This window comes from Capra hircus, chromosome 17 (assembly GCF_001704415.2).
Source record: "Capra hircus breed San Clemente chromosome 17, ASM170441v1, whole genome shotgun sequence".
NCBI lineage: Eukaryota > Metazoa > Chordata > Mammalia > Artiodactyla > Bovidae > Capra > Capra hircus.
The window spans coordinates 17,729,578-17,755,615 of record NC_030824.1 but is presented as its reverse complement, the minus strand read 5'-3'; the positions used below and the strand labels follow the sequence as shown (position 1 = coordinate 17,755,615).

Here is a 26,038-nt window from a genome sequence, read left to right as displayed (position 1 = left end):
TCCCCTCTAGCACAGCCCCATGTGCCCTGTGCATGCAGATGTATGGAGTTGAGCCTCCATTTTCGGCCCCCACAGCAGATGAAGTGAAGAGAGGACTCTGCCTGTGGGACTAAGGGGCAGAGGGAGGGGTGGATGAATTTGAAGAATATAGTAGAAGGAGAACCATCAGCCTTGGGAGGTGAGGGAAAAGAAGTCTAGGATTTCCAGCCTTTGAGATTAGGTAACCAGCGGCAGCAGTGGTGGGTGGGTGGAGGTATGGAATAGAAGTGCCATTGATCAAGGCGGAAAATATAGCAGCAGGTTGAAGAGGGAACATGAAGGAAACTGAGATTTGGAAGTGTCTTTTGTTGAGCCTTGAACTGGACACCCTGGCATGTTCCTGTGCTGCCCTGCAAGGCCTTACAGCATCTGCCTCCCCCATGAGATACCTTTCAGACCTCATTTCCTTGCCTCACCCTTCCTGTCACTCAGCTGCAGCTATGCAAGCCTCCTTGCTGGTCCTCAAACATACCAGGCAGGCTCCTGCCGCAGGACCTTTGCACTCACTGTTCCTTCTGCCTCAAACAACTTTCCCTGAGATCTCTACAGGGATGACTCCCTAATCTTTGTGGTTTGTTCACATGTCAGGTAAGTGGGCTTCCCTGACCATCCTATTTAAAATTTAACTTCCTTCCCCCTGACACCCCCTTCTGCTAGCTATTTTTTCTTTATCATAACATTTATTCTGTTATTAAGGAAGTTGTTTTGGGGGGGGTATGCTTGGGAAGATCCCCTGGAGAAGGGAAAGGCTACCCACTCCAGTATTCTGGACTGGAGAATCCCATGGACCCTGGGGTCACTGAGTTGGACATGACTGAGCAACTTTCTTGCTGGGTGTTAGTTTTGGCACGTGGACTCTTAGTTGTAACATGCAAACTTTGGTTCCCCGGACCAGGGATCAAACCCCAACCCCTAGCCCAGTAAGCACCCACTCCTTGTGAGCATGGTATGCCCCCTACAGAAAGAGAGGAGGAAGAGAGGCAGACAGGAGAGCAAGAGAGACGGCGTATCTGTAAGAAAAGTCAGTATATTTATGGTTTGCTTTATAAAAGTTACTATAATACAATGGTACATAGTATTGAATTCACAAAAATATGAACAAATATTTACAGCAAGACACACCCACAACGGAAACACTTCTCTTCAAAACAAGTTACATACGATGAGTCTATATGCACAAACATCCCTAAAACTTATGGATTCTCTTCTTGGCTGGAGGAAGGAGGGAGGGAGGGACGAGAAAAAGAAAAAGCAGAAACCCCCAACTCTTGAAAAGCAAGTTTGTTCAGTGAAAATGAAGGCATTGAAAGAAAAATGACTTGACACATTTCTGGCTATCACAAGCCATTTCAGGGGTGGGACAGGGGTTCCTGCGGACAGGGAGGGCCCAGGCCCTTACTTGCCCTTAGGGAAGGCTGGTTGGGCAAGGTGAGGCCAGGGTGAGGGGTGAGGCAGGACCCCGGACCCTGGTTTCCTCACATCCCCCACCTCCACTTCTTTTATGGGAGGAGGGGACAGACTGAAGCCAGCCCCTTGGGGACTGCAGAAGTAACTTAAATCAGCCATCTCTACAAACTACACATTTCCTTGATGTGAAAAATAAATATTTCCTCAGTTGCACAATGAGGCAGAAAACCGCAAAAGGAAGAGAAGTTTGCCGCTGTACCCAGGTCCCTCTCTGTGTCTTCATGCCACCGATTTCATCGACCTTGAAACCAGTGGGCATAGTCTCAGAGAGGGGTTGGGGTGAAGAAATTAAAAAAAAAAAAACAAAAAAAACACAACAAAACCACCAACGACAAAAAAAAAAAAAAAAAAGAGAGAGAGAGAAAAATAACAATTCTTTGTACAGAATTTACATGATAACAAGCTTGACACAAGCTGAGATACCAGAGGCTCCGGGCCTGCATCCGCAGGGTGGCGCGGCCCCACCGGGAGCGCTCCCGTCTTGCTGAGGATGACTCTTGGTCACAGCAGTCACTTTCCATAAATTATTTACATGCCTGCTTTGCTTTCTGGGGTGCGGGGGACTTGTGTGTGTGTGTGTGTGTGGTTTTTTTTTGGAAGTACAAAGAAATAAGCAAAAAAGTCTTCCCACGTGTTTCTACAAGAAACAATGTTCCCGAGAAAAAGTCCTTTATGGCAGCCTATGTACAGAAGTCGGTTCTGAACTTCAAAAACTTATTTTTTTCCCTTCGTTTTGATTTTATACACGCACAAAAAAAAAAAAAAAAAATCCATGGAAAGGAACTTGGAAGAGGATGATATAAAGGGTTAAAAAAAAAAAAAACCTGTCAGACTTAGTTGCGAGTTTTTAAATCTTTTCCAAGATTTTCCTTTCTCTGGGAGAAATACATCTTCTCACTCTGAAAATAAATATGCTCTTGACTTCCTGGGGTGAGGGCTTGCTGGCAGGGTGAGTCAGGCTCTATGGGCTGGGGGCGAGCAGGTGAAGCTTATAAGCAAATTAAAAAAAATGCCACACGCATTCGGTCAGACACCCGTAGTGGCGGGACTGGGGGACCCGCCTTCCCTGGGAGGTGTATCTCTCCCCCTGGGTGAAGGTGAGGGCCGGAGAGAGTAAATAACCCCCTTCCAGTGCCCCCTGCCCACACTGGGGCCTCCTGGAGGCTCCCTCGTTGCTGGCATTCGAATGAGAAAGTAAACATTGAACCCAAGATTTTGGGGATGGCGGGTGTGGGGTAGCATGGAGAGCCCTGGAAGGGAAACTCCTGCCTGGGGCCAGCTTGGCTCCCCCAGGGTCTGCTGGAGGGCGTGTGTGGCAGGGGGAAGGCACCCCCAGGCTGCTGGGGAAGGAACAGACTGAGGAGGGGATGGGAAAGAGGGGGGGTCTTCTTCTCACTGAGTCTGCCAGCAGAGAGGGGGCCTTCCGTAGTGTTCTGAGGTCAGAGCCGCCTGGCCTGACCTCCTCCTCTGCAGCACCTGGCCTGGCGCCCAGGCCTGGAGGGTTCCCGTACGTGGGCCTGGGCCAACGCACAATCAAATGAGGCCTCTGCAGCCCCCACCGGGGGTCCCCACTCTCTGATTCTGCTTTCACATTTCAACGGTTAAAATGTCTTTTCTTATGAAGAGGAAGAAAAGAAAAGGAGAAGACAGAACAACGTAGCAGCATTCATGGGAAGAGGCTGGCGGGGCAGGACAGGACGAGAAAACAGAGGGAAAGAGGTGGATGAAGGGGAGAAGGTGGGGGAAGACATTTACATCGGAGCTAAACCAAAGTCCCGAAAGGAGCATTTAAAAAAAAATGAAGGAGACACGGGCTGAGACAGAGAAGCCCTTTCCCACTGAGGGGCCGGAGCTGCGGTGGGACCTGGGGGGTAGTGTTGGGGGTGCCAGGCCCTGGCACGGCCACTGGGTAGAGGGACAGCACCTGAAATGGGGGTGGGAGGTGGGACCCGGCCCCAGAGAGCCAGGGTCCACGCTTGGGAGCCGGGGTGGCTGACAACCCCGGGTGCCGGCCTAGTTGAGGGTCCCCCGGCAGTTCTCAGAGCCACAGAGGCAGGGGATCTTGACGTCCTCGATGGGGAACTTGTAGTCATAGGTGATCTCCTCATTGACGTTGATGTGCTGCTTGGAATAGATGACGATCTTTTTCTGCGACTCCACCGTGATCACCTTGGCATAGCAGTTGGGCTGTGGGTGGGATGGGAGTGGGGGACGGTGAGCTGACCTACCTGGGGCCCCAACCAGGCCCTCTCGGACTGCATTCCCTGAAACTCAACCGAACCCCGTGCTCAAGGCCTGACGCCCTGGCCCCACAACCCCAGTGCCCACTGGTCACCTGCTCTCAGCCTTGGCTCCCACATCGGGCAGAGAAAGACCCCTACCCTCTGACGTTAAGTGATTGTAATAATAACGAATTATTTCCTAGAGAAATATTCAATTTTCTTTTATACCGTAGATGATCCCAAATTTATATTTCTAGCCCAGGCCCTACTTCACAGCTCTAGAGAAGGGATCAGCAAACTCTACCCCCTAGCTGGCTGCTCTTGCAAATAAAGTTTTATTGGCACACAGTTGCCCTCATTTATTACACACTGCCTGTGGCTGCCTTTGTTACAATGATAGTTTAGCAGCTGTGAGATGGTCTGGGTCATAAAGCCAAAAACATTTACTACCTGGCCCTTTACAAAAAGGTTGGCCTGTGCTCCAGACCCCCAGATCCAACTACCCGCTTGATATCCTATCTTTGGCAGCTCAAGGAGACATCTTTGGTTCAGTGAACTCAAACTGAGGGAGTAACCATTCAACTCACCCAGTGGCCCAAGCATCCCTCCCCTGCCTCGCCTCCCCTGGCCTACCACACTCAGCAGGTTCCATCTACAGGGCCTCTCACTTCTGCCACCATGGGCCTGGACTCCAGTGAGTCCCCGCTGCCTGTCTCTGCTCTGAATAACTCCACTCCTGCCCCAACTGCTAGGGAAGTCTTTCCAAAGGGACAGCAAATCCTGTCACCGATCCGATCAGTAGCCTGTCTCAGCTTTTAGAGAAAGTTCTCAGCTCTGCCTATAAGGTTGAGTGACCCAGCCACCAGCCACCCTGCCAACCTCCCTTTCTCTGCCCCTTGGAGAGGTGTTCTCCCTCCCTCCCTGCCCCAGGTTTCACTTCACTCACTCGTGCACCCAGGTAATTCCCTCTCATCCCTCAGGCTTTCACAGGAGACTCTCAGCGAAGTCCCCACCGGCCCCAGGGAATGACCAAGTCACCATGCTGTGAGCTGGCATGTACCGAGAGCCCACTGTGTCTGCACAGGCCTGTGCTCAGTAACACGCTTGGTCCTCCCAACAACCTACGAGAAGGGACTGTGATTATCCCGGTTTTACAGCTTGGGAAACTGAAGTAGCAAGACATTAAGTATCTTGTCTATGGTCACTCACTAAGTAGCAATGCCAAGACTTGACCCACAACAGCAGTACCTGACCTCCCATCTGAAGCTCCCTGTGCTTGTCTCCATGAAAGGACCAACCCTGATATCAACGTCCACGTCAACACCCCAGACTCATGCCATGTCAGCTGTTACTAGCCCTGTGTGTCTCTTTAAGTTAATTTAAGACTCAGTTTCTCAGCCACACTGGCCACATTTCTAGTGCTCAGTACCACACGTGTACAGGAGCGGACAGCAAAGACGCAGAGTACTTCCTTCACCGTAGAAACTTCTACTGGCCAGCACTAACCCCAGAGGCATAGAAAAAACCCAGCAGGGAGAAGGAACTCTGCAATTATCAACAGTATGGACCATGTCAGGAACACCTCTGGTCTCATTAGGGCCATTTGACAGATGGGAAAACTGAAGGTCAGAGAAGGGCTCCTCAGACAAGGCATCACACCGCCTCCTCCCTGATAAGCCCCCAGTCGTGGGCCCCACGCTTGGAAAGGAGGCCACGCTGGCTCCTGCGCCAGCTGCTTCCAGGTCCTCCCGGCATGTCCCCAGGGGCGTGGCCCCAGACGCGCACTCACGTTGCAGCTGTGGTTGATGAAACGTGCGAAGTTGCCGCACTTGGTGGCGTCAATGATGGTGTCGTGGTCCACGCGGAACATGTAGCTGCTACCGATGCCCTCGTCCTCGTAACGTTTCTCCCGCATGTCCGCGATCACCTGGCCAGGAAGAGGCCTCAGTCCGGGCGGGGCGGGGGTAGCCGCGGCCCCGCCCCCACACCTGTCCTGCCCGGCAGTGCTTACCTGGCGGATGTTCTGGCCCACGTACTCGATGACCATCTCGTCGGCCGCGATGGGCTCCATGGCAAACAGGCCCCAGTCGTGAATGTGACTCTTGCAGAATTTGAGCTTTTTCTTCCGAAACTAGGGGAGGGGCAGAGATGGGGGTAAGAGTCATGGCCTCTGGTCCCAGGGCTACCCCGGCCGCCCCAGGTGGGGTCCAGCCTCACCTTGAGCTGGTTGAACTTGAGCAGGTCACTGTCACAACTGCCAGTGAAGGAAGACAACAGGCGCCGCTGCTCAGATCGCCGCTCTGAGCCTGCCCGTGTGGAGGCGTGCGGCTGCGCGGGAATGCTCATGCCCTAGGAGGGTGGGGCAGCGGGTGACGGATCAGAGAGGAGTGCTGCCGACTGGGGGACCTGGCCTCACAGACCACGGTACCTGTGTCCCGTCGTCCTTGGCAACCCTACTCTAAGCTCTGTGGCCCCAGCTTCCTTGCTCTGGGCGCACCTATGCCTGTCCTGTCTTAATAGCCACCTCTCCTCCACCTGGGTCCTTCCTGTCACAATCTGAATGTGCTCAAGTTCCTCTAATCTTAAATGTAACGAAACAGCATCCACTTCACTCCTGTTATCTTTTCTCTTCTCAATTAGAGATTTGAAGCATCTCCGCTTCTTGGACAGACGATGGCGATTGGGGACTTCCCTGGTGGCTCAATGGTAAAGAGTTCCCCTGCCAATGCAGGGGACACAGCTCAATCGCACATGCCAGGGAGCACCTAAGCCCTTGTGGCACAGCTGCTGAGCCTGAGCCAAGGACCCGCAACTACTGAGCTCACGTGCCAGCTACTGAAGCCCACACGCCCTAGAGCCTCTGCTCTGCAACGAGTTGCCACCGCAATAAGAAGCCTGAGCATACAACTAGAGCACTCACCCTGCTCACAACTACAGAAAAGCCTTCACAGCAATAAAGCCCAGCACAGTCAAACATCACGAATAAATAAATAACTTTTTAAAAAGTAAAGATGTTGAGTATTTACCTACCCTAACAACCCGTGGCTTTCATTTGAAATCACAGCTCCTCCCAACACCCTGCATCTCTTCCCTCTCTTGGCTTTTCTGGTCCTGTCCCCGCCATTAATACCTGGACTTTCATTCCCCTCCAGGCACTCTCCCTAGGTCAGCTCATCCCTGCTGCGGGCTTTGGTTAAGGCTTCCATCCTGATGATGCCTAAATTTAAATCCTCGGACCGGAAGTCCCCCTCCCAGGCTCTATACTGTACCCATACATCTAACTGTCTATCTGACCTCACTACCTGGATGTTCCACAAACCCCAGAACTAAAGCTGTCCCAACACAACAGTCCCACTTTCCCTCTCACCTCTGTGCTTGGCATCCAGTTACCCAGTGCCCCACGCTGGACCCAGCAGCGTCATGCCATTCTGCCTCCAGTCAGCCCCCAGTCCCATCCATTAGACTTTCTAATGATCCTGCTAAGTCTTTCAAAGGCATCCACTTTTCCCCACACAGCCCCCCACGCCCAACCTACCCAATTTATTTGCTGAATTTAAAAAAAGATGAAGGTAACTTCTGGAGATACAGTTCAATACTGTTTGCATCCCTGACGAAGACCCTTCAGTCTCTCCTCTTCCCGCCGCTCACCTCACCTCACTCTCACACCTGAGCACCCAGTGGAGTGGCACCGTGAGCCAGGTCCTCTGGTTCCACAGGCACTGTGAGCACCCAGTGGAGTGGCACTGTGAGCCAGGCCCTCTGGTTCCACAACTGCTCTGGCTGCCTGGCACCCTTTCCAGGAGGGCCCCTACCCATTGCCCAGCCTGGGAGGCTACTGGGTGGGTGGGCACCTGGTGGCCCTACCTGGGTGTCTGTGGGGGGCTCGTCGGTGCTGGCACGACTGCTGTTGAGGTATCTGAGCTTGTCCTTCTTGTCGATGGTATAGAAGCCCTCGCTGCGGGCACAGCCTGTCATGTGCTCCCGGATGCCGTCGTCCCGTTTCTTCTTCTTAGCTGAAGAGAGGCTGGTGGGTGGGTGTGGGTCAAGGGCCACATGGACATTCCTGGACAGCCCCATCTTCCCAGGCCTGGCCTTATCCTCAGACCCATCTCCAGGACGCTGATGACACCCAGCTCTACCACCCACACTTAGGCCACCTCCCTGAAGCTGCCCACTGCCCAACTCCACTGTGATCAGAGCTCTGTCAGGTACCTAGCTGCATGGTCCTAAGTGTGTTTCTTATCCACCTTCTGCCTCAGTTTCCCCATATGCAAATTGGGATAATTATGATGCCCCCTGGAATGATTATGCTTAGTAGCGCTCCTGACACAGAATAAATGTTCAGTGTGTTAGTTTGGTACAGCAGGGATAAAGATAGCACCAACTTCATTGGGTTGTGCTAACAACTGACTATGGGGGCATTGTGATTAATAGCCCAGATTCTGGAGCCAGATTTACCTGGGTTCAAATCTCCACTCAGTTACTTTATAGCTGCATGACTTTGGGCAGGTAACTTAACCTCTCTCAGTTTCAGTTTCTTCATATGTAAAATGCAAATAATAATAGCCCCCACCTCCCTAGGCCGTTGGAAAGATTAAATTAGCTGATGAGGGGGAGCCAGGAAGAGTGAGCCCTCTGTCAGCCCCCGCTTCTGTTATGTTGTACAATCACATTGTTATGTTTGGCCCCAAGACCTCTTAATTCTGGCACAAAAGGCAGAGATGACTTCATACAGAGCCAGCACACAGACACCATCCACAAGTGGTGGTGACATGCGCCCTCGTAGGAGATGCCGCCCAGAGAGGTGGGGCAGACCCCTGTGTCCTAGGAGGTGTGGCCCCCGCCCCACCTGGCAGGATATAGGGATGGTAGACCCAGAGTGTGTCGTTGAGCCAGTCCATGCCGTTGTCCTGCTGCAGCAGCCGCTCGTAGGTAACACACAGGAAGCGGATGTCCTCCTCGTCGATGCCACCATTCCAGATGTCATAGAGGATGGTCATCTCCTCAAACTCTGAGCGGGGCCGGAAGAGAGGCTGCGGTGGCGAGAGCTCGGGCGAGGCTGAGACCACCAGGTCCTCATGGCGCTTCTTCGGTGGCCGGCGCCAGGACCCCCGCACCTTGGCCATGAACTCGTCGGAGATCTCATCACGCCCACGGGGACCCGGAGGTATGGCCTCGGAAGGCCACTGGTTCTCTAGCTCCTTAAAGGGCAGCTTGGTGGGCTCAACAGGTGGTGGAGGTGGGGGTGGAGGGGGTTGAGGGGGCAAGGGTGGTGGGGGGGCTGGGATCCCCGCGTTCCGGAAGTCCAGGGTCACGGTCCGGGGATCATGGGTGCTGGGGAAGACAGGGGTCTGTGGCTGGCCAGGAAGAAGCAGGAGGTCCCTGCCCAGGGCAGCCCCTCCTGGCGGTCGGACCAAAGGCCCATCCAAGGTGAGCACAGCTGGCGGGGATCGCCGGGGCCGGCCCGGCTTCCTCTTGATGGGGGGTGGGCAGGGGGCCAGTGGAGCAGGCAGCAGAGGTGGCAGCTGGGTGGGGGCCCGTGACTGGGCCCGCAGGACGGGTACAGGCAACGCCAGGGGCAGGGGCAAGGGCAAAGGCAGAGGAAGCGGCAGGCCTGTCTCCAGGAGCACCGGGGAGGCCAGGGGGCCAGACCGATCGTCACGCCGGCCAGCTGGGAGGGGGCAGACAGGCAGAAGTAGGGGCCCCCCAGGCTCGGGGAAGGTGGGTGTGAAGCTGAAGTCCCGGCCAGGTGTCCTTGGGAGGCCCCCGCTGCTCAAGCTGGGGGATGGGGATGGATAGGAAAAGGGGCTACCGGGCAGCTGCGGGGAGCTCAGGGCCAGGCCGCCACTGCCCACTGTCGGCAAGGGCTCCCCGCTCGGCGTGGCCGGCACCGCCTCGGCACTCTGGGACTTGCCCAGGCTGCCACAGAGGCTCGGAGTACGTGGGGGCTGCTCCTCATGGTGGGGAGGCTCCAGAGGGACGGATGGGATGGGGAGGTCTGGGGTCTCGGGCTCTGGTGGTGGGCTGGGTGGCCGAGGTGGTCGAGACGGCGGCAATGGTGGCTGCAGTGGTAAAGAGAGCAGCGCCGGGGACTCAGGCTCCGCTTCCAGGTTGTCCTCTGCAGAGCGGTAGGCAGAAAGCAGACCTTAGTTATTGACTCAAACGGCCCTTGTGCCCTCCTCATGCTACCCTACTGTGCCATGGACATCTCTCTGGGTATGCACTCGCATCCTCTGGATTCCTAGATACACAGCAGGATTTGGGAGTCGATCAAAGATGCAGGAGACACAGCTGGCGCCCTTGACACTGTCTTTAGAATGGTGTTCCGGTGAGCATGGACCAAGAAAATGAGCTCTGCTAGTGAATAAAATTAAACAAGTCCCTTTTCTGCATGACTTGTCAGAGCCTTTAAGGTCTTCTCCTAGCACTTCTCTCCACTGTCACCTAATATGTTTTCTAAATTATCAGCTGTCGTCTATCAACCGGCCCTGAGTGTAAGCTCCAGGAGGGATGATATTTTTGCCCATTTTGGTCCACTGTTGTTATTATCAGTCCCTAAAACCATAAAGGAGATACAAATATGTTTAACAATTTGCAAAGATCTGTGGTTCTAGAGCCAAATAAAAATCTTAAACAAAATACAACGGGCTGCTCTCCTTAAGGACTATTAGAGGTACAAACTAACCACATGTGGCTATAGTAGTTTATGTTAACTTAATTAATCCACATTACAAATTCTGTCCCACAGCAGCACTCTCCCCCTTTCTCAAGCTCTTAGCGATGCTGTGTCTAGTGGCTATAGGGCTGGACAGGGCAGAGAAAACATGCTGATCACTGTACAAAGTTCTCTTGGACGGCACTGCCAGAGCCTTTCACGTGCTTTGTGCAGCTCCACCAAGATGGTGGAGGGGGCAGTGCCCACAGCCCCTTTTAACCCACCCAGCACCCTTTGGGTGATACGTGCCCAGGGTCCAGAGGCATTCTCTGCCTGCCTATCACTAAAAGACCATGCACATCCACACCTCCTCTTTTGGGAGGATCTCATGGGGCTAGCGGTCCAGGGACCAGACCCCAGGGACACACAGTGTGGAACAGTGACAGCAGCAGACCTCCCTTTGGAGTCTAGCAGGCGCCCAGCGTCGTACCGGCAAGTCATCTCTCTCTACCCTCCCGTGTGACCTTACGGGGGAAGGTCCCACTGATCCCATTTTACAGATAAGTAAGTTACTTGGTAAGTTTAAGTGATGGCACAGTGGAGCCCTGGTTCATTCTGATGGTTAAAGACATCTTGTTTCTATTCCCACCGCCTTCCTATGGGCTGCAAGGGTTACCTGGGGTGGGCTCTGGGGATGGCAGGGGCTGGGCCTCCTTCTCTCCTGCAGGGGGTTCTGGAGACAGCAACCTGGCCCCTTCTTGGTTCAGGCCTGGTTCCCTGGGGGGCTCCTTGCAGCCAGCCAGCTCCTCGACACTCACAGGCAAGGGGGGCTCTTCCAGCATCGGGGTCTGCTCCTTAGGGGCCTCGTCCTCAGCCTCAATGTCCACCTCCTCTTCTGGGCCCCGTGACTCCATTGTGGGCACTCCTGTGACCACTTCACTCTCAAAGTCCTCGTCAGGAGCAGCGGGAGCCGTGCTCTCAACTGCAGCTGCCTCCCCTTCCTCCTCCTCCTCTTCTTCCTCCTCCCCAGCTGGTAGCTCTTCTTCATCTTCCGAGGATGATGATGAAGAGGACTCAGAGCTTGATGCAAAGTCAGATGACTCAGAACTCTCACTGGAGGACTCAGCTTCAGGCTTGGAGGTGGTGATACTCACCGTCTCCTCTGCACGGGGGACACAGGCAGGGGCCCTGTTATTATCTGCTGTGCCCCAGCCAGAGGCATCACCAAAGGGCTCAAAACAGGAGGCACTGGGGTGAACGTGGCCCCCGGGTAGGTGGAGGGGTGTGTGTGTGTGTCTGTGTGTGTGTGTGTCTGTGTGTGTATCTGTGTGTGTGTCTGTCTGTGTGTCTGTGTGTGTGTCTGTGTGCGTATCTGTGTGCGTGTCTGTGTGTGTGTCTATGTCTGTGTGTCTGTGTCTGTGTGTGTGTCTGTGCGTGTGTCTGTGTCTGTGTGTGTCTGTGTGTCTGTCTGTGTGTGTCCGTGTGTGTCTGTGTGTCTATGTCTGTGTGTCTGTCTGTGTGTGTCCGTGTGTGTCTGTGTGTCTATGTCTGTGTGTGTGTCTGTGTGTGTGTCCGTGTATGTGTGTCTATGTCTGTGTGTGTGTCCGTGTGTGTGTCTGTGTCTGTGTGTGTGTGCACGTGTCTGTCTGTGTCTGTGTGTCTGTGTGTGTGTCCGTGTCTGTGTCTGTGTGTCTGTGTCTGTGTGTGTCCGTGTGTGTCTGTGTCTGTGTGTCTGTGTCTGTGTGTCCGTGTGTGTCTGTGTGTGTCTGTGCGTGTATCTGTGTCTGTGTGTCTGTGTGTGTGTCTGTGTGTCCGTGTGTGTGTGTCTATGTCTGTGTGTGTCCGTGTGTGCGTGTCTGTGTCTGTGTGTGTCTGTGTGTGTGTGTCCGTGTGTGTCTGTGTCTGTCTGTGTGTCCGTGTGTCCGTGTGTCTGTGTCTGTGTGTGTGTCTGTGTCTGTGTGTGTCCGTGTGTGTGTCTGTCTGTGTGTCTGTGTGTGTGCGCGTGTCTGTGTGTGTGTGTGTCCGTGTGTGTCTGTGTCTGTGTGTGTCTGTGTGTGTGTCTGTGTGTCTGTGTCTGTGTCTGTGTGCGCGTGTCTGTGTGTGTGTGTGTCCGTGTGTGTGTCTGTGTCTGTGTCTGTGTGTGGTGTGCGCGTGTCTGTGTGTGCTGTGTGTCCTGTGTCTGTGTCTGTGGTGTCTGTGTGTCTGGGTGTGGTCTGTGGGGTCTGTGGTGTGGTGTCGTGTGTGTCGTGTGTCTGTGGTGGTGTGTGCGCGTGTCTGTGTGTGTGTGTGTCCGTGTGTGTCTGTCCGTGTGTCTGTGTCTGTGTGTCTGTGTGTGTGTCCGTGTGTGTGTGCGCGTGTCTGTGTGTGTGTGTGTCCGTGTGTGTCTGTCCGTGTGTCTGTGTCTGTGTGTCTGTGTGTGTGTCCGTGTGTGTGTGTCTATGTCTGTGTGTGTGTCCATGTGTGTGTGTCTGTGTCTGTGTGTGTCTGTGTGTCCGTGTGTGTCTGTGTCTGTCTGTGTGTGTGTCCGTGTGTCTGTGTCTGTGTGTGTGTCTGTGTGTGTGTCTGTGTGTGTGTGTCCGTGTGTGTGTGTCTGTGTCTGTCTGTGTGTGTGTGCGCGTGTCTGTGTGTGTGTGTCCGTGTGTGTCTGTGTCTGTCTGTGTGTGTGTCCGTGTGTCTGTGTGTGTGTGTCTGTCTGTGTCTGTGTGTGTGTGTCTATGTCTGTGTGTGTGTTCGTGTGTGTCTGTGTGTCTGTGTCTGTGTGTGTCCGTGTGTGTCTGTGTGTCTGTCAGTGTGTCTGTGTCTGTGTGTCTGTGTGTGTGTTTGTGTCTGTGTGTCTGTGTCTGTGTGTCTGTATCTGTGTGTGTGTGTCTGTGTGTGTGTGTGTCTGTGTGTCTGTGTGTCCCTAACCATCTTAGGGTAGATGACACAGTGGTATTCAGCACCTTCACAATGTGGACAACTGACATTTCTATCTTGTCCCAAAAGATTTTCACAAGCTCAAGAAGCAGCTCGTTCCTTTCAGCCATCACCCCTCTATCCCCACCACTTGACCTCAGCAACCACTAGTCTACTCTTTGTCTCCACTGTTGTTCAGTCGCTCAGTCGTGTCTGCTCTTTGCGACCCCATGGACTGGAGCACACCAGGCTTCCCTGTCCTTCACCATCGCCTGGAGTTTGCTCAAACTCATGTCCATTGAGTCAGCGATGTCATCCAACCATCTGATTCTCTATCTCTGTGGACTCACCTATCCTGGACATCTCATAAAAAGGGAATTACACAACAGGCTGTGTTTGTGTTTTAATGACTTCACGCTTCATAGTCAAGAAACCCTACCCCTTCAGTATTGCTGACTGTTGTGCAGGCTCTGCTTTCTGCAGAGGGACCCTGGGCTGGGCCAGAAGCCACACTCACCTCCATCTGAGTCCCCTTCTTCCTTCTCACTCGCCTCTGACAGGGCTGTGTCCTCGTCTTCATTCTCAGACTCATCCCGGTCGTCGCTGTCTTCATCATCATCATCCTAGGGGAGAGGAATGCTGGCCAGGTGAGCCGAAGGGCTCCCTCGCCTGGCCCAGCTCCCCAGGCCTCCCCAAGCCCGAATAATATCATACCTTATCTGACATGGATGAGGTTGAGGAGGAGGAGAGCTGGCTCCTGGGGCCCTCCTCCCCCTCGTCCTCGCCCTCCCCCTCCTCTTCCTCCTCCGTGCTTTCTCGCTCCTCCTTGTCAGAGGCTGAGGATGAGGGTGAGGTGGTCGAGGAGCCAGAGGACGAGGATGCTGATGAGGATGACGACACTGACAGCGACTCCTTCTCATCCTCCTCCCCGCCGCTGTCCAGCTCCAGGGGCCGGGCTGGCCGCCGCCGCACGCCCACGCCCTTGGGGTCCCGCTTGGCGAGCTCACAGGGGGCATCGGCCATGTCCCGGTCCCGCTCGCGCTCAGACTCTGCGGGGAGGGAGGGAGGGCGATCAGAGCCGGGTGGGGGCGCGCAGGGAAGGAGGCGGTCCCAGCACCCAGCAAGGCCCCACCTTCGTCCTCCTCATCCACAGAGGTGGAGGGTCGCAACCGCTTCTGGTCACCAGACGAGGCTGTGTCCGGTGGTTCCTTCCTCTTGACCTTGAAGGAGGGCAGGCGGATGGCCCCACGCAGCCCAATGCCGAGGCCCAGCCCCTCGTAGCTCAGGCCCTCACCCTTGCCCCAGGACTCCAGCAGGCAGGAGGCGATGCGGTCCTTGGGCTTCGGCCTGTCCTCATCTTTGTGCTCACCCGACTTCACCGGGGTCAGCGAGGCCTGGGGTACGAGAGAGGAGGGGGAGGTCAGTGTGGTTAGAGTACGGCCACCAACCCTGTCCCCCAAGTAGCCTGCCATCCTTTCCACAGTGACAGCCATGCCTGAACTGGGCACTTCCTTTTCTGGAACCTACTGCATTTCATGGTGCATTTCAGCACCAGCACCACACTCTGCTTCCCTGACCCTCAGCTTCCTCACCTGAGAAGCTATTACTATGGCTGCCCACACATGGCAGGAGCTCTGGAGTTTTGGAGATTGGAATCCAAGAGAAACACATAGTAAGTACACACTTGTGTCATAGACATACTGGTTTCACAAAATAACACACACAATTCTGTTTGGAGAGTCTACGTGGTGGTGTTTCCGCTAAGGTGCCTGGGGACGACAAAGGCTGCCTGGCCAGGTCCCTGCCTCTGGCCTGCCCACCCCCCACCAAGGGGACGTGCTGCCCACTCACCTTAGCCATCCGTTCCTTCTTGTCCCACCACTCATCGAAGGCCCTGAAGGCCACCACCTCCACCATCTTGCGGTTCAGGTCCCGCTTCATGATGGCCTTGAGCTCTTTGAGCACCACCAGTAGGACGCCGTCCACAGTGGCCTTGTGCGGGTCCTCCTGGCGCGGCACATAGCCTGGTGGCGGCACTGATGGGTCAAACTTGGGCAGGGGTGGCCAGGGCTGCCCGCGGCCTGGGCCAGTGTTACCAAGGGAGAAGGGGCCCCGGTAGGGCGGCAGGTTGACAAACTGCAGCCCAGCGGAGGCAGCTGCAGCTGCGGCAGCCATGAAGGGGGGGTAGGGGCATGTGCCCTGGCCTGTCATCAGACGGCTCAGCATCTGCGTTTGCATCTGGAAGGACATGGGCATGCTGCCCCACTGGCCCCCCAGCACGTGGCTCATGTCCACTTGCATCACAGGAAACAGCCCTGGTGGGAAGGGCGGCAGTGGTGGCAGAATGGGTGGGGGTGGGACACCAGGCGGCGGGGCTGGCAGGGGCGGAGGGGGCACTGTCACAGCTGGATGGGCCGGGGGTGGCGGAGGCGGTGGTGGCGGCAGAGGTGGGGGCATGGGGAAGCCGGGCTGGGGTGGGGGCGGGGGTGGGGGCGGTGGCAGTGGAGGGAAGCCAGGGGGCGGGGGCAGTGGCAAGGTTGGGGCCAGCACGGAGGGAGCTGCCACGGCCCCGGCCCCTGGGGTCACCACCATGGGCTTGGGGCAGTCAGCACTGGTGATGGGGGCCGAGGGCATCTCGTCATCTGAGATTTCCATGTCCTCGCCTGAGGACTGCTGCCCCTGCAGGGAGAGCAAGGGGAGAGAAGAAGGTCAGAGAGGCAGCCTTCTGCAAGACTAGTGAGCAACGTGGCTTCTGCAGTCCTGATCCTGGTCCCTTCCCGTCCCAGCCGTGTGGCCTTGAGCAAGTCATTTAACCTCTTTAAGCCTCAGTCTTCCCATCTGTATGTTGGGCATCATAGTACTTGCCTCATAGGGTTATCATTCATTCGTTCACTCAACAAACATTTGCTCAGCACCTGCTGTATACCAGGTATTGTCTCAGGTGCTGAGGACATGGTGGTGAACAAGACAGATAAACTTGCTCTCTTGGAGCTGAACTTCTAGAGGGATAAGGCAAAGGTTGACTAGGATGAATGCGAAATATATAGTCCTTTGCTGCGAAAACAAAAGCAGAGAAGGGGGCAGTGAGGCATGAAGAAGGAAAAAGTTCTGTTTCAATTTGAAAGATTGTTTCAATTTGTATTCAGAGAAGATAATACAGTAACATTTCTATAGCCCTTCCCTGCTGGAGGAGGAAATGGCAACCTGCTCCAATATTCTTGCTGGGAGAATCCCATGGACAGGAGTCTGGTAGGCTACAGTCTATGGGGCTATAAAAAGTCAGACATGACTGAAGCAACTTAGCACATAGCCCTTCCTATTGGCAGGCACCTTTCTAAGCATTTTATGTATGTTCATTCAGCTAACCCTCAGAAAACCTGCAACGCAGGTGTTTATCACCAGTTTTACTGATGAGAAAATTGGAACACTGAGAGCTTAAGTAACTTGCCCAAGGCTACACAGCCATTGAGATCCCAACCAGGAAGTGGCTCACCAGCCTTTATTCCCAGTTGGCTTGCAGTCTACACTGTGGCAGAGAGGGCCTGGCAGAGGTGACAGAAGCAAGGGAGAGAGAAGCTTTAGTAGGAGTCAGGGTGCATGAAAAGGAGATAAGTCTGTATGTTTTCCTTAATTATTCCTTTCACATAGTTTTTATACAGGCTGCGGTGGGGTTGAGTGTTGTGAGCACACAATATGTTTCTTATCTGTACCATAATCTCATGAGGAAGGGCTCTATTCCAATCTCTTGACAGGTGAGAAAACACCTTCAGAGAGACACAAGTAAATCACCGGCCCAAGAGGCGCTGGTCAGAAAAAGGGCTGAAATTGGAGCCCAGGGTGCCTGCTGAGTGAGGGGTCGGGGCTGCCGTGGGAATCCAGGACAGTGGTACCAGGTCAATGGGGGAGCCAAGCGTGACTTGGCTTTACATTCAAGCCTGGGGCCTTGGGGAGCTGGGTGCACAGGCCTGGAACGGGAGCAGGGCATGGTGTCCACAGGACAGAGGCAGAGTAAGAAGGCAGAGCAGGGGTTGGGAGAGGAGGAATGGACTGCCCCCAGGCTCCTGTGTCAGGACCAGAGGTGAAAAGGTAGCTCAGGTGCCATCTGGGGAGACAGAGCCTTTGCAGGTTGCCAGAGACAGGGAGTGCATTTGAAGGCTGAGGAGGTGGGGGTCTGTGCAGGCTAGAAGGCCAAAGGTCAGACCTACAGGCAAGGGGGGGTTCAAAGGGATATGGAGGGGCGGGGAGAAAAAGAAAACTAAATCTCCGGCAGCAGAAGGAAGCTTGGGCTGTTACTCTGTCCCCTCTACAGACACACACACTCTCGCTGCCTCTCAGGGTCCCACATTCGTGCTGAGAGGGAGGCACTGGCAGGCTCGCAGCCTGATCCTCAGGGACAGCGCCAGATCAGTCCTGGACAGCGCCCTGCGAGGCAGGCGCAGCACGCAGAGGGTTAACCCCAGCCCGGCTGCCAGCCAATCACAAGGAGACCTGGGTCCACGCTCCAGCTCGAGGCCCTGCCCCTCCCTCCGCCCCTCCCACGTCCGGGGGGGCGAGAACCTGCGGGAACTAGCAGCTGAGCGTTGGGCATCAGTTCGAGCTGTTCCTGGAGTTTCTCGTGCAGCACCTCACTTAAGCCGAGACGGCGTGAGGCGGATACTTTCACTATCCCACCATTTCACAGATGATGAAACTGAGACTCAGAGAGGGAAAGTGACTTCCCTAAGGTCACATAACCAGTAAGTGACAGAGGTGGGACTCGAGGCTCAAGGCTTAAGGCCTGGAACCGGAACTTCTAACCACCAGCTTCTGTGAAGATAGGGAGTGCCCCCTCGCGCTGCTCTCCCACCTGGTCAGCCTAGGCTGGGATTCCCTTAGGTTTGGTCCGGAGGGGCCCGGAAGCCATTCTCCCGACTACCGGCAGGGGGCTCCCGAGGGCCACCTTGGAGGTTGTCCGTACTCCCGGGCTTCCCTGGACTGATGTCCCCGGGGTTCCCGGACCACAGCTCTCTGGGCCTCAGTCTCTCCTTTCCTCCAGTGACCCGGTGGGAGAGCCCATTCCCTCCAGCTACTCTGGGCTTCCTAGCCCTGGATCAGCAAGTGAGCATGGTAAACAAACATCCCCTAACCTCCGGAAGAAAGGATGGCAGAGCCAGTAGCCCCCCCACCTCTGCACACCTGTCAGCTCTCCCTGCCTGAACCCCTTAGCGCCAGAAACCACTTGCCAGATCAGCCTGGAGGCCCCCAGGAGCCCTGGCCACCTGCAGTCCCCTCCCAGGCAAGCCAAGTTCCTCTCTGTTCCTCCCTGAGGCAGCCAAATCGGCCTAATCAAAGGACCTGGGAAGGAGGGAGGGCCCCTCCTCCCGCCACCCACAGGGGCACAGAGCTCCGTCTATGCTCCTGGCTGCTCATGCCTTTCAGGCTCACAAGTTCCAAAGCAGGTCTCCAGGAGGGCCAGGGCAGGTGCCTGGACCAGGAGGGGGTAGGAACAGAGCCAAGGAAGATGACTTAATCCTCCCCACAAGAGAATGTGGCAGGCAGCATCCCTCATGCTAATCCTGAGGATGGAGCTTGGGCCGAGAGACCCCAGATGAAGATCCGTGGATAGGCAGAGGGTGGGTGGGGTCAGCTTTGCCTGCTTCTGGCTGTGGCCCTCCCCCTGAAACTCTTGGAGTCAGGGGAGAGGGAGAAGGTAAATTTCAATGCCCTCCTTGCCCCATGTGGTTTCCAGTCTCTTCAGAGGGCACCAGGTACTAGGAGACAGAGCTCCAGAGTTCCCACCTGACCCAGCTCAGCAGAACACTCTGGCTACTCCCTTTCCCCATAACTGCCTGAGTGTCAGGACTAGTCTTGACCAGGCCCTAGCCACCCAACAGAGGAGGGGACCCAAAACCATCAGTTGTCCACACTCTCTGGGATCTCAGCAGACTTCAACCAAAGAAGCTCAATTCAGACTTTATCCCCCAGAAAAGTCCCAACTTCCCATAACCTAACATGGAGAGCAACAGATCTAGGTCAAGTTTCCCTTTTTGCCAAAGCTGCTAGGGAGCTCAGAGCCAAATCAACTGCTCAGTCATGGCCCCTGATGCTTTCTGCACATTCTTTTTATTTTTGACCTATCATTTTGGCTGTCCTAGCCCTGTTGCTTCTGTGTCGTAGTTATCCTCAGGGAGGAAAGAGGGTGCCACAAGACAGACAAAACCAAGCCCAGACACGGACAGACATAATGTGGTACCTCATCCATCTTCTCTGAGGTTGGGGTCCTGTCTCCAGCCAGGTCCAAGGCCGCCTCACTTGTCTGACCCAGAAGACCGGTAGGGTCTGGGGGACCCGGCTCCGGTGGGGGCCGAGGCCCCAGGCCCAGATCAAGCTCACCATCCTCATCTGAGTCAGGCAGTGGCGTGGGGCTGATATCTTCCAGGCCAGTGCTGGAGGGGCGCGAGGAGGGTGGTGTAGGGCCTCGAAAGCCTGGCTGAGAGTTAGCGCCAAAGGGGGCCAGTGGGGAGAGCTGGGAGGAGGAGGAGGAGATTGGGCTGCCCTCCATCTGCAGCTCTGTGTCTGAGTCCTGCTCCCGAAGGAAGGGCAGCTTGGTGCGCTGCTCCTTCAGCAGCATCTCGATCCGAGAGTCCAGGCTGTCATGGGGCTTCTCCGGCCCTGCGGGTGATGACTCCAGCGTAGGCGTGCCGGGACTGTCGCAGGGCTCAGGACTCCAGCCGAAGGTTGGCCGACCACCCAGCTCTATGCTGTTGGCCTCAGGGGGCGGGGGTCCCGGCGGTGTGCCAGGCTTCTCCTTTGTCAGGGGCTCGGCAGGTGGCAGGGGTGGGGGCGCAGGTGCTCTTCGGAACTCGCTGCTGTCACGGGCCCCAAAGGGGGCTGTGGTGGTGGGCTCCTCGGGGGGCGGGGGAAAAGGGGGCACGGGAGTCTGATACGGAGAGAAAGCTGACTTGAAGGTGACTCCGGGTGCAGGGGTTGCTTGGGTGGGTGGAGGAGTGTGGGCAAACGTGGCGGAATCCTGCGGTTGGGCCTTGAATGGGGGCCCACTGCTGCCCCCACTGCCGCCAACTGCCCCAAATGGGAGGTCCACTGCGCCCCGGAAGGTAGCTGTGGCCCCTGCCACCGCAGTGACAGCAGACGAGTTGTGAACATAATGGTGCTCGTGGCGGCGGTTGTAGGCATCTGTGAACTTGCTCTCGTGGCGCCGAGCCTTGAAGGTCGTTGTGGGGTCCTGGCTGAAGAGGTAGGAGGGCGTGGGCTGGCGGCTGGAATAACTCGAGTCCTGCGAGAAGGGGGTGCCCAGTCGTGGCGTGAGTGGCGTGCCCTGGCTGTAGGAGTTGGGTGTGTCCAAGCGGCAGCTGGAATAAGCTGTGTCCTGGGAGAAGGGTGTCCCACCACTATTGGGGGTGACAGAGGATGAGCCAGAGCCACAGCCTGCAGACAGGCCACCATCTTTGAGGCGCTTCAGGGCATCTGATAGCTGGAAAGAGAGAAAGAGGGAGAAAGGTCTGAGATCGCTGGGGGGAAAAGCATGCCCTAGAATGAGACTGCTTTCCCCTCTCACTCCATCTTCCTGGGAGCTCGGAGCCAAACTGGTCACTCAGCATGGTGAACAGAGAGGGCAGGGGAGATTAAAGAAGATCTGGATGGGCCTCACCTTCTCTAATCTTGGGGTAGCCAATTATCCTCAGAGAACCTTGAGGGTTTTTCCTAATCCCTGAAGCAGGGTAAAGATAAGACCCTGATGTCTTGGTTTGCACTGGGATTTCCTTCCTGCCTCAGGCCATCAGAAATCAAAGACCTTCCAGGCAGAGGTAGCGGAGGCAACGATGGTTTTGGAAGTGAGGGGGTGGCCACCTTGTTCCCCCAGCCTCTTGATATTTTAGGCTTTAAATAGTGTAACATGGTAAAGTGCCTGATAGACATCTCAGCTGATCAGCAAGTAAGCAAAGACCCTTCACTTGGGAAAAGCTACTCCTGAGAGTGGTCCACTTGCGAAAGGGTGGTCCAGGTGGGTATTCTGGGGGGCAGTGGTTGGGGAAGGAGGGAGAAGTCATTCTTGCTCTGGAAAGAGAGACCCGAGCCAGGCTTTTGTTGACGGGGGTGGGGTAGGGGGTGAGACGGAGGGGTCCATGAGACACCAGACAACAGTATCCTGAACACAGCACCGTTTCAGGATCAGCGTGGAAAGCACATGGGCTCTGATTAGTGGGAATCCCAGCATGTGCAGGGGAAGGGGGGTGGCCAGGCCAGAGGGGCGCTTCAGCAGACAGGGCTTTCAGGACCCTCCCATGCACCCCACTGGAAGCTGTGGTGGGCACAGCTTTCTTTCCCTCCTGGGTCCTGGTGTCCCATGCTGGAGCTGGTGAAGTGGGGTGGGTGGGGGCACACTGGGGAACTGGTGATGGGGTGGGGAGGTGGGAGAAGGACTGACAGTCACACACCCACCTGCAGGGTCTCATTCACGATTGGAGAGACAGCGTCCAGCTCACCCACTGGCAGGGTTTGGGGTGTGTATCGGCCCGTGACCAATAGTTCGTAGAACCGCATGCGGGTTTCCCCTGTGGAAAAGGCAAGGGAGGGAAGCCTCAGGGAGGCTCCAGGATGGGGCAGCCCCCACAGGTGGGTATCCTTGTGGGTCCCCTTGTACCTGGGACCCCATGCCTTGGGAAGCTGAAGTGACCCTGACCAAGTTCCCACTTCTCTCTTTGTACCTCATTCAGGAGGTACAGTCTGTTCAATGAAGCGGCTAAACTGTATGATTCTCTCATCCTGAGATTCAAGAGTTTAATGTCTCATGACACCGGGACTCCCCCAAATATAGACATGCCACCCCCACCACAAAGCCCCTTCCTGTCACCTGGGCCATGCCAGCCATTACCACAGTCAGGTAATCCCCGTCCTTCTGCCTTCCCATCTAACAGCCAGGGCCCAGTAGCAAGTGAAAAGGAGACCCAGTGACACAGAAGTGACAGTTTGTTGTGAACCCTCTCAGGTGACTGAGAGTCTGTAAAAGCACTCTAGGACTGACTGACTGTGAACCCCACAGGCCGCCTCCCAGTCCCCACTCCCCCTGTCGGATAACCCTCCACCCTAGCTGCTCCCCATTCCCAGCCCCCCTCCAGTTGAGAGAGGCCTCGGACAGACCAGGGGGCCAGATTATCGGTATTTATAGAGCCCTCTGAGGCAGCTGCTTACATATGCAAAGGAGACACATTCCTTGAGCTACTCTTTACGGTCTCTTTCTTGAAATACAAACTTAGTGGCAGTCTCTAAGGGCCTCTTTTTTTTTTTTTCTTAAACAATTTTGGTGAGGGCTGACTGCTCCTTAAGATAAGTCTGCCACCACCCAAGGGGTCTCCCTTGACAGAGACAAAAGGAGGAGGGGAGGTGAAGGGGGCTGTGGCCTGTGCCCTGAGGAGGCTCAGACCTGGGACAGGTTTGGCAACAGTCTGTAGGGTAACTGTGCCCAACCAGGAGCAGCGTTCCTCCACACCCCCCCAGCAAAGACTAGGAGACTCAGTCGACATGTATTCAGTATTAAAGGCGAAAAAGAAGATTTAGATTTTCAGGTCTTAGGTTTGGTATGCCCCAGTTGCTCCTAAACCCCATGCTCACAGAACCCCTGGAAGTTACCCACGTAAACCCGGCCAGGCAGGGTCCCCCGGGACCCCCCACAGGGGGGGACAGTGGGAAAGACCCCAACAGTGTCTGCGCAGTCACCTCTGGTTGGACCTTAGAGCACCTGGCACTTTCTTCCATATTCTATAGGAACTCTAAGCGGCCACAGACAAACTTTAGGAGATGCCCCGGAGGTCCAGAAGCCCCCTAGTTAGCACAGAGGAGAAGCCTCCCAGGACCCTGAGGGTGGGAGGTATGGCTTCCCCAGCCCAGCTCTCCCAGCAGCCGTCAGAGGCTCAGAGCGAGCGCAGAACGGGATTCCGCTGCCTGGGAGGTGATGCTGTCTCTTTAAGAGAGAGGAGGGAAGACACAGTGTCAACCCTTGAACACCCAGAGCAGCCCGCCCAGCTCTATCGGGAACATTATCAATGAAACCACACTCCGGGCCCAGATTGGTTCCCACTTCCAGGGGGAGGGGGCGGCAAGAGGGGGAGGGGCACTCCCCAACCCCTTAGGAGGACTTTTTTAGTGGAGAGACCTACTCTTTGCACATTTAAAGGCGGCCTCGTGGCTCTCCTCAGCGCCCCCCCCCAATAAACAAACCCTGTCTCCTCTCCTAACAGACAGCAACACTGGGGACTGCCTAAACCCAGGCCACCAGGGCTCCGAGAGGGGCCCACGGGGGTGTCAGCAGTAGGGAAGCCTCCAGGTGGTCCCTAGGGGTGCAGTGGCCAAGGACCGGCACATTTGGTAAATTACAGTTCCGTCTCCTAGCAACAGACAACACATTTGGCTCCACGTGACTCTACCCTCAAGAGGGGGGCAAAAGAAAAATAAGGTTTTGGGGGGTACCCAAGGAAAACTGAGGGGCTCCCCAACACTGCAAGACGGGCCCTGGGAGAGAAGGCAGTCACACTGACAGGTCTTGGGGCTCCTCGGCGGTGGCTGTCCTGAGCGGGCCTCCACTCACCTTTGGTGTCCAGCTCCACGTGGATGATATTACCCATGACCGAAGTGCTATGCAAGTGCTGAACGGCCTCCTTGGCTCCCCTGACCGTGGCAAAGACCACTTTGGCAATGCCCAAGTGCTTCTTGGTCTTGGGGTTGTACAAAATCTCCACCTCCTCCACCTCCCCATACTTCTTGCACATGTCCCTTAGGAAGTTTTCACGGATGTTATCATTCAGCTTGGCAAATGTCACCTGCTTCGGAGGCACCGGGCCCACATAGAACTCATCGATCTGGCAGGGGACGAGGGGGAAGGGAGTTTGGAGAACATTGAAACCGAAGGGAAAACAGAACATTTCCCACTCGCCCGCTCTTTGAAAACAATGAAGGGTAAAAAATTTTTTTTAAAAATTGGTGGGGGGGTGCGGGGGGAAAAAGCACGCGGGCGGGCCCAGGAAGCAGAGGATTAAATCGTTTGGAACGTGGAAGTTCTCTGGGTTCGAAAGGAAAGGGGAAAAAGAAACAGTTTCTCTTTCCCCACACCCCCCCCCCAACTCTGGCCTCCTCTCCCTGCTGCCTGGGCAGGGACGACCCCTCCGGCTAGGAAGCTGTCCCCCTAAAGCCACAAAGTCGGGAAGGGGGGCGGGTCCCAGGGCCGAGCTCCTGGGCTGGCAGGAGCCAGGTGGGTACTCGGAGCCCCCAGCTGGGCGGGCAGGACACTGTATCAGCTCCTTGATTACAGTTTCACCGAGTGTTATTCTGTTTACAGTAGCCGAGAGGGGACATCCCCTCTCTCTGCAACCTCCCCCTCCCCGCCAAAAGTTCCCTAGCCCCTGGACGGCGGGAACTCAGAATCCGGCTGGGCTTGGTCAGGACTGGCGTTATTTTCGAACTCGGGGAGTAGGGGGGGGAGGGGCGCGGGATACAGGGGAGGAGGTCCTACCTTGAATTTGGGGACCGACAGCTCCAGCTCCTTGTTTTTTGTCCAGATGCCGACCACCCGGGGATCTTCGACAATTTCCACCGGGCGGTTGCTGGACATCTGTGGAGAGGAAAGGGGGGCGGAGTGGGTGGGCTGGTCTCACTCCCCAGGGTCAGGGACAGGAACCCCCCCTTCTCCAGGCACTTGTCAAACTCCAGGACTGGGGACCTGGCTGACAGTTGGCCGGGTGGTCAGGAAGGGGGGTGTTCCCCAGGCCGCTCGGACCACTCAGCCCCCACCCTCTTCGGCATGGCTTGCGGGGTGCGGGGGGGCCGACAGGGAGGCGCGCCGGCTACTCACCGCAAGGCTGAAATGCTGCCCATCGTAGCGGTACAGTTTATGATGCCCCTTTTTCAAAGCCGGGTCAATCATCAACTTGTAACTTCTCCAATGGTGGTTCCTCCTCTCGCCCGAAGGGCCGGGCTGCGGCGGGGGCTGCTGGTGGTGGTGGTGGGGGGGGTGACTGTTCTCCATGCCGTTAACCCAACCTGAAAACGAGCAAGTTGTTGTCGTCTCCGCCGCGGCGGCGGCGGCGGCGGCGGCGGCCGCTTCTACACACACGCTAAAGAATCAAATCGTCCAGCCCCCCACCCCCTCCCACCTTACCAGCGCGCCCCAAAAGGAGCTGGCTCCCCCCAAAAATAAGAATGGAGCGAGAGAATAACCCTTCCGGAGAATTAGGCGCCCGCCCGCTCGGCCACCGTCTCGGAGCGGCTGCGAGGGGCTCCTGGGGGCCCCTGGTGCGGACTGGCGGGGCCCGGGGCACCCGGAGGACGCGGGCTCCGGCCCATGGTGCCCGCCCGGCCGCCCGGCCGCCCGGCGTGGCGCTAGCTCGCTCGCTCGCTCGGCCCGGCTCGGGCGCGGGGCTCGCGGCAGGCCTGGCGCCGCCCGCCCGCTCGCTTGGTCGGCCAGAGCGGGGGCCGGGGCTGGGGGCTCGGGACGCCCGGCTGCCGGCCGCGGCCTCTCCCTCCCCGAGCCGCGCTTACATCCCCGCCGGGCGCCGGCCTCCCTGCGCCGCCAGCCAGTACATGGTGTCCCCCGCGGGAGCCGAGGCCGGAGCGGCCGGACGGGGGGCCGGGAGGGGGGAGCGCCGCCGCCGCCGCGGCTGCCGGGCCCGGAGCTGCTGCCGCCGCCGCCGCTGCTGCTGCTGCTGCTGCTGCTGCCCGGGAGGCGGCTGGCGGCGGAGGCTCGGCTCCCAGTAGCCGCACATCCCACAAT

General features: G+C 56.3%; 1 protein-coding gene across 2 annotated transcripts; it reads right to left on the bottom strand.

Annotated features, from left to right (window-relative positions):
- Window positions 1,049-25,910, bottom strand: SETD1B (SET domain containing 1B). 2 transcript variants are annotated; one of them, XM_018061296.1, is made up of 17 exons: window positions 25,807-25,910; window positions 25,121-25,308; window positions 24,782-24,880; window positions 23,861-24,131; window positions 21,718-21,830; window positions 19,511-20,749; window positions 15,130-15,957; window positions 14,411-14,672; window positions 13,993-14,327; window positions 13,796-13,901; window positions 11,060-11,545; window positions 8,590-9,846; window positions 7,593-7,759; window positions 5,946-6,077; window positions 5,740-5,859; window positions 5,518-5,655; window positions 1,049-3,693 (listed from the first exon to the last, which is right to left on the bottom strand). In XM_018061296.1, exons 2-17 carry the CDS (start codon window positions 25,292-25,294, stop codon window positions 3,520-3,522), a joined length of 5,901 nt encoding a protein of 1,966 aa, XP_017916785.1. In that variant the 5' UTR covers window positions 25,295-25,308; window positions 25,807-25,910; the 3' UTR covers window positions 1,049-3,519. The 2 variants fall into 2 exon arrangements, with proteins under 2 accessions (XP_017916785.1, XP_017916786.1); XM_018061297.1 differs by lacking the exon at window positions 25,807-25,910 and adding an exon at window positions 25,427-25,620.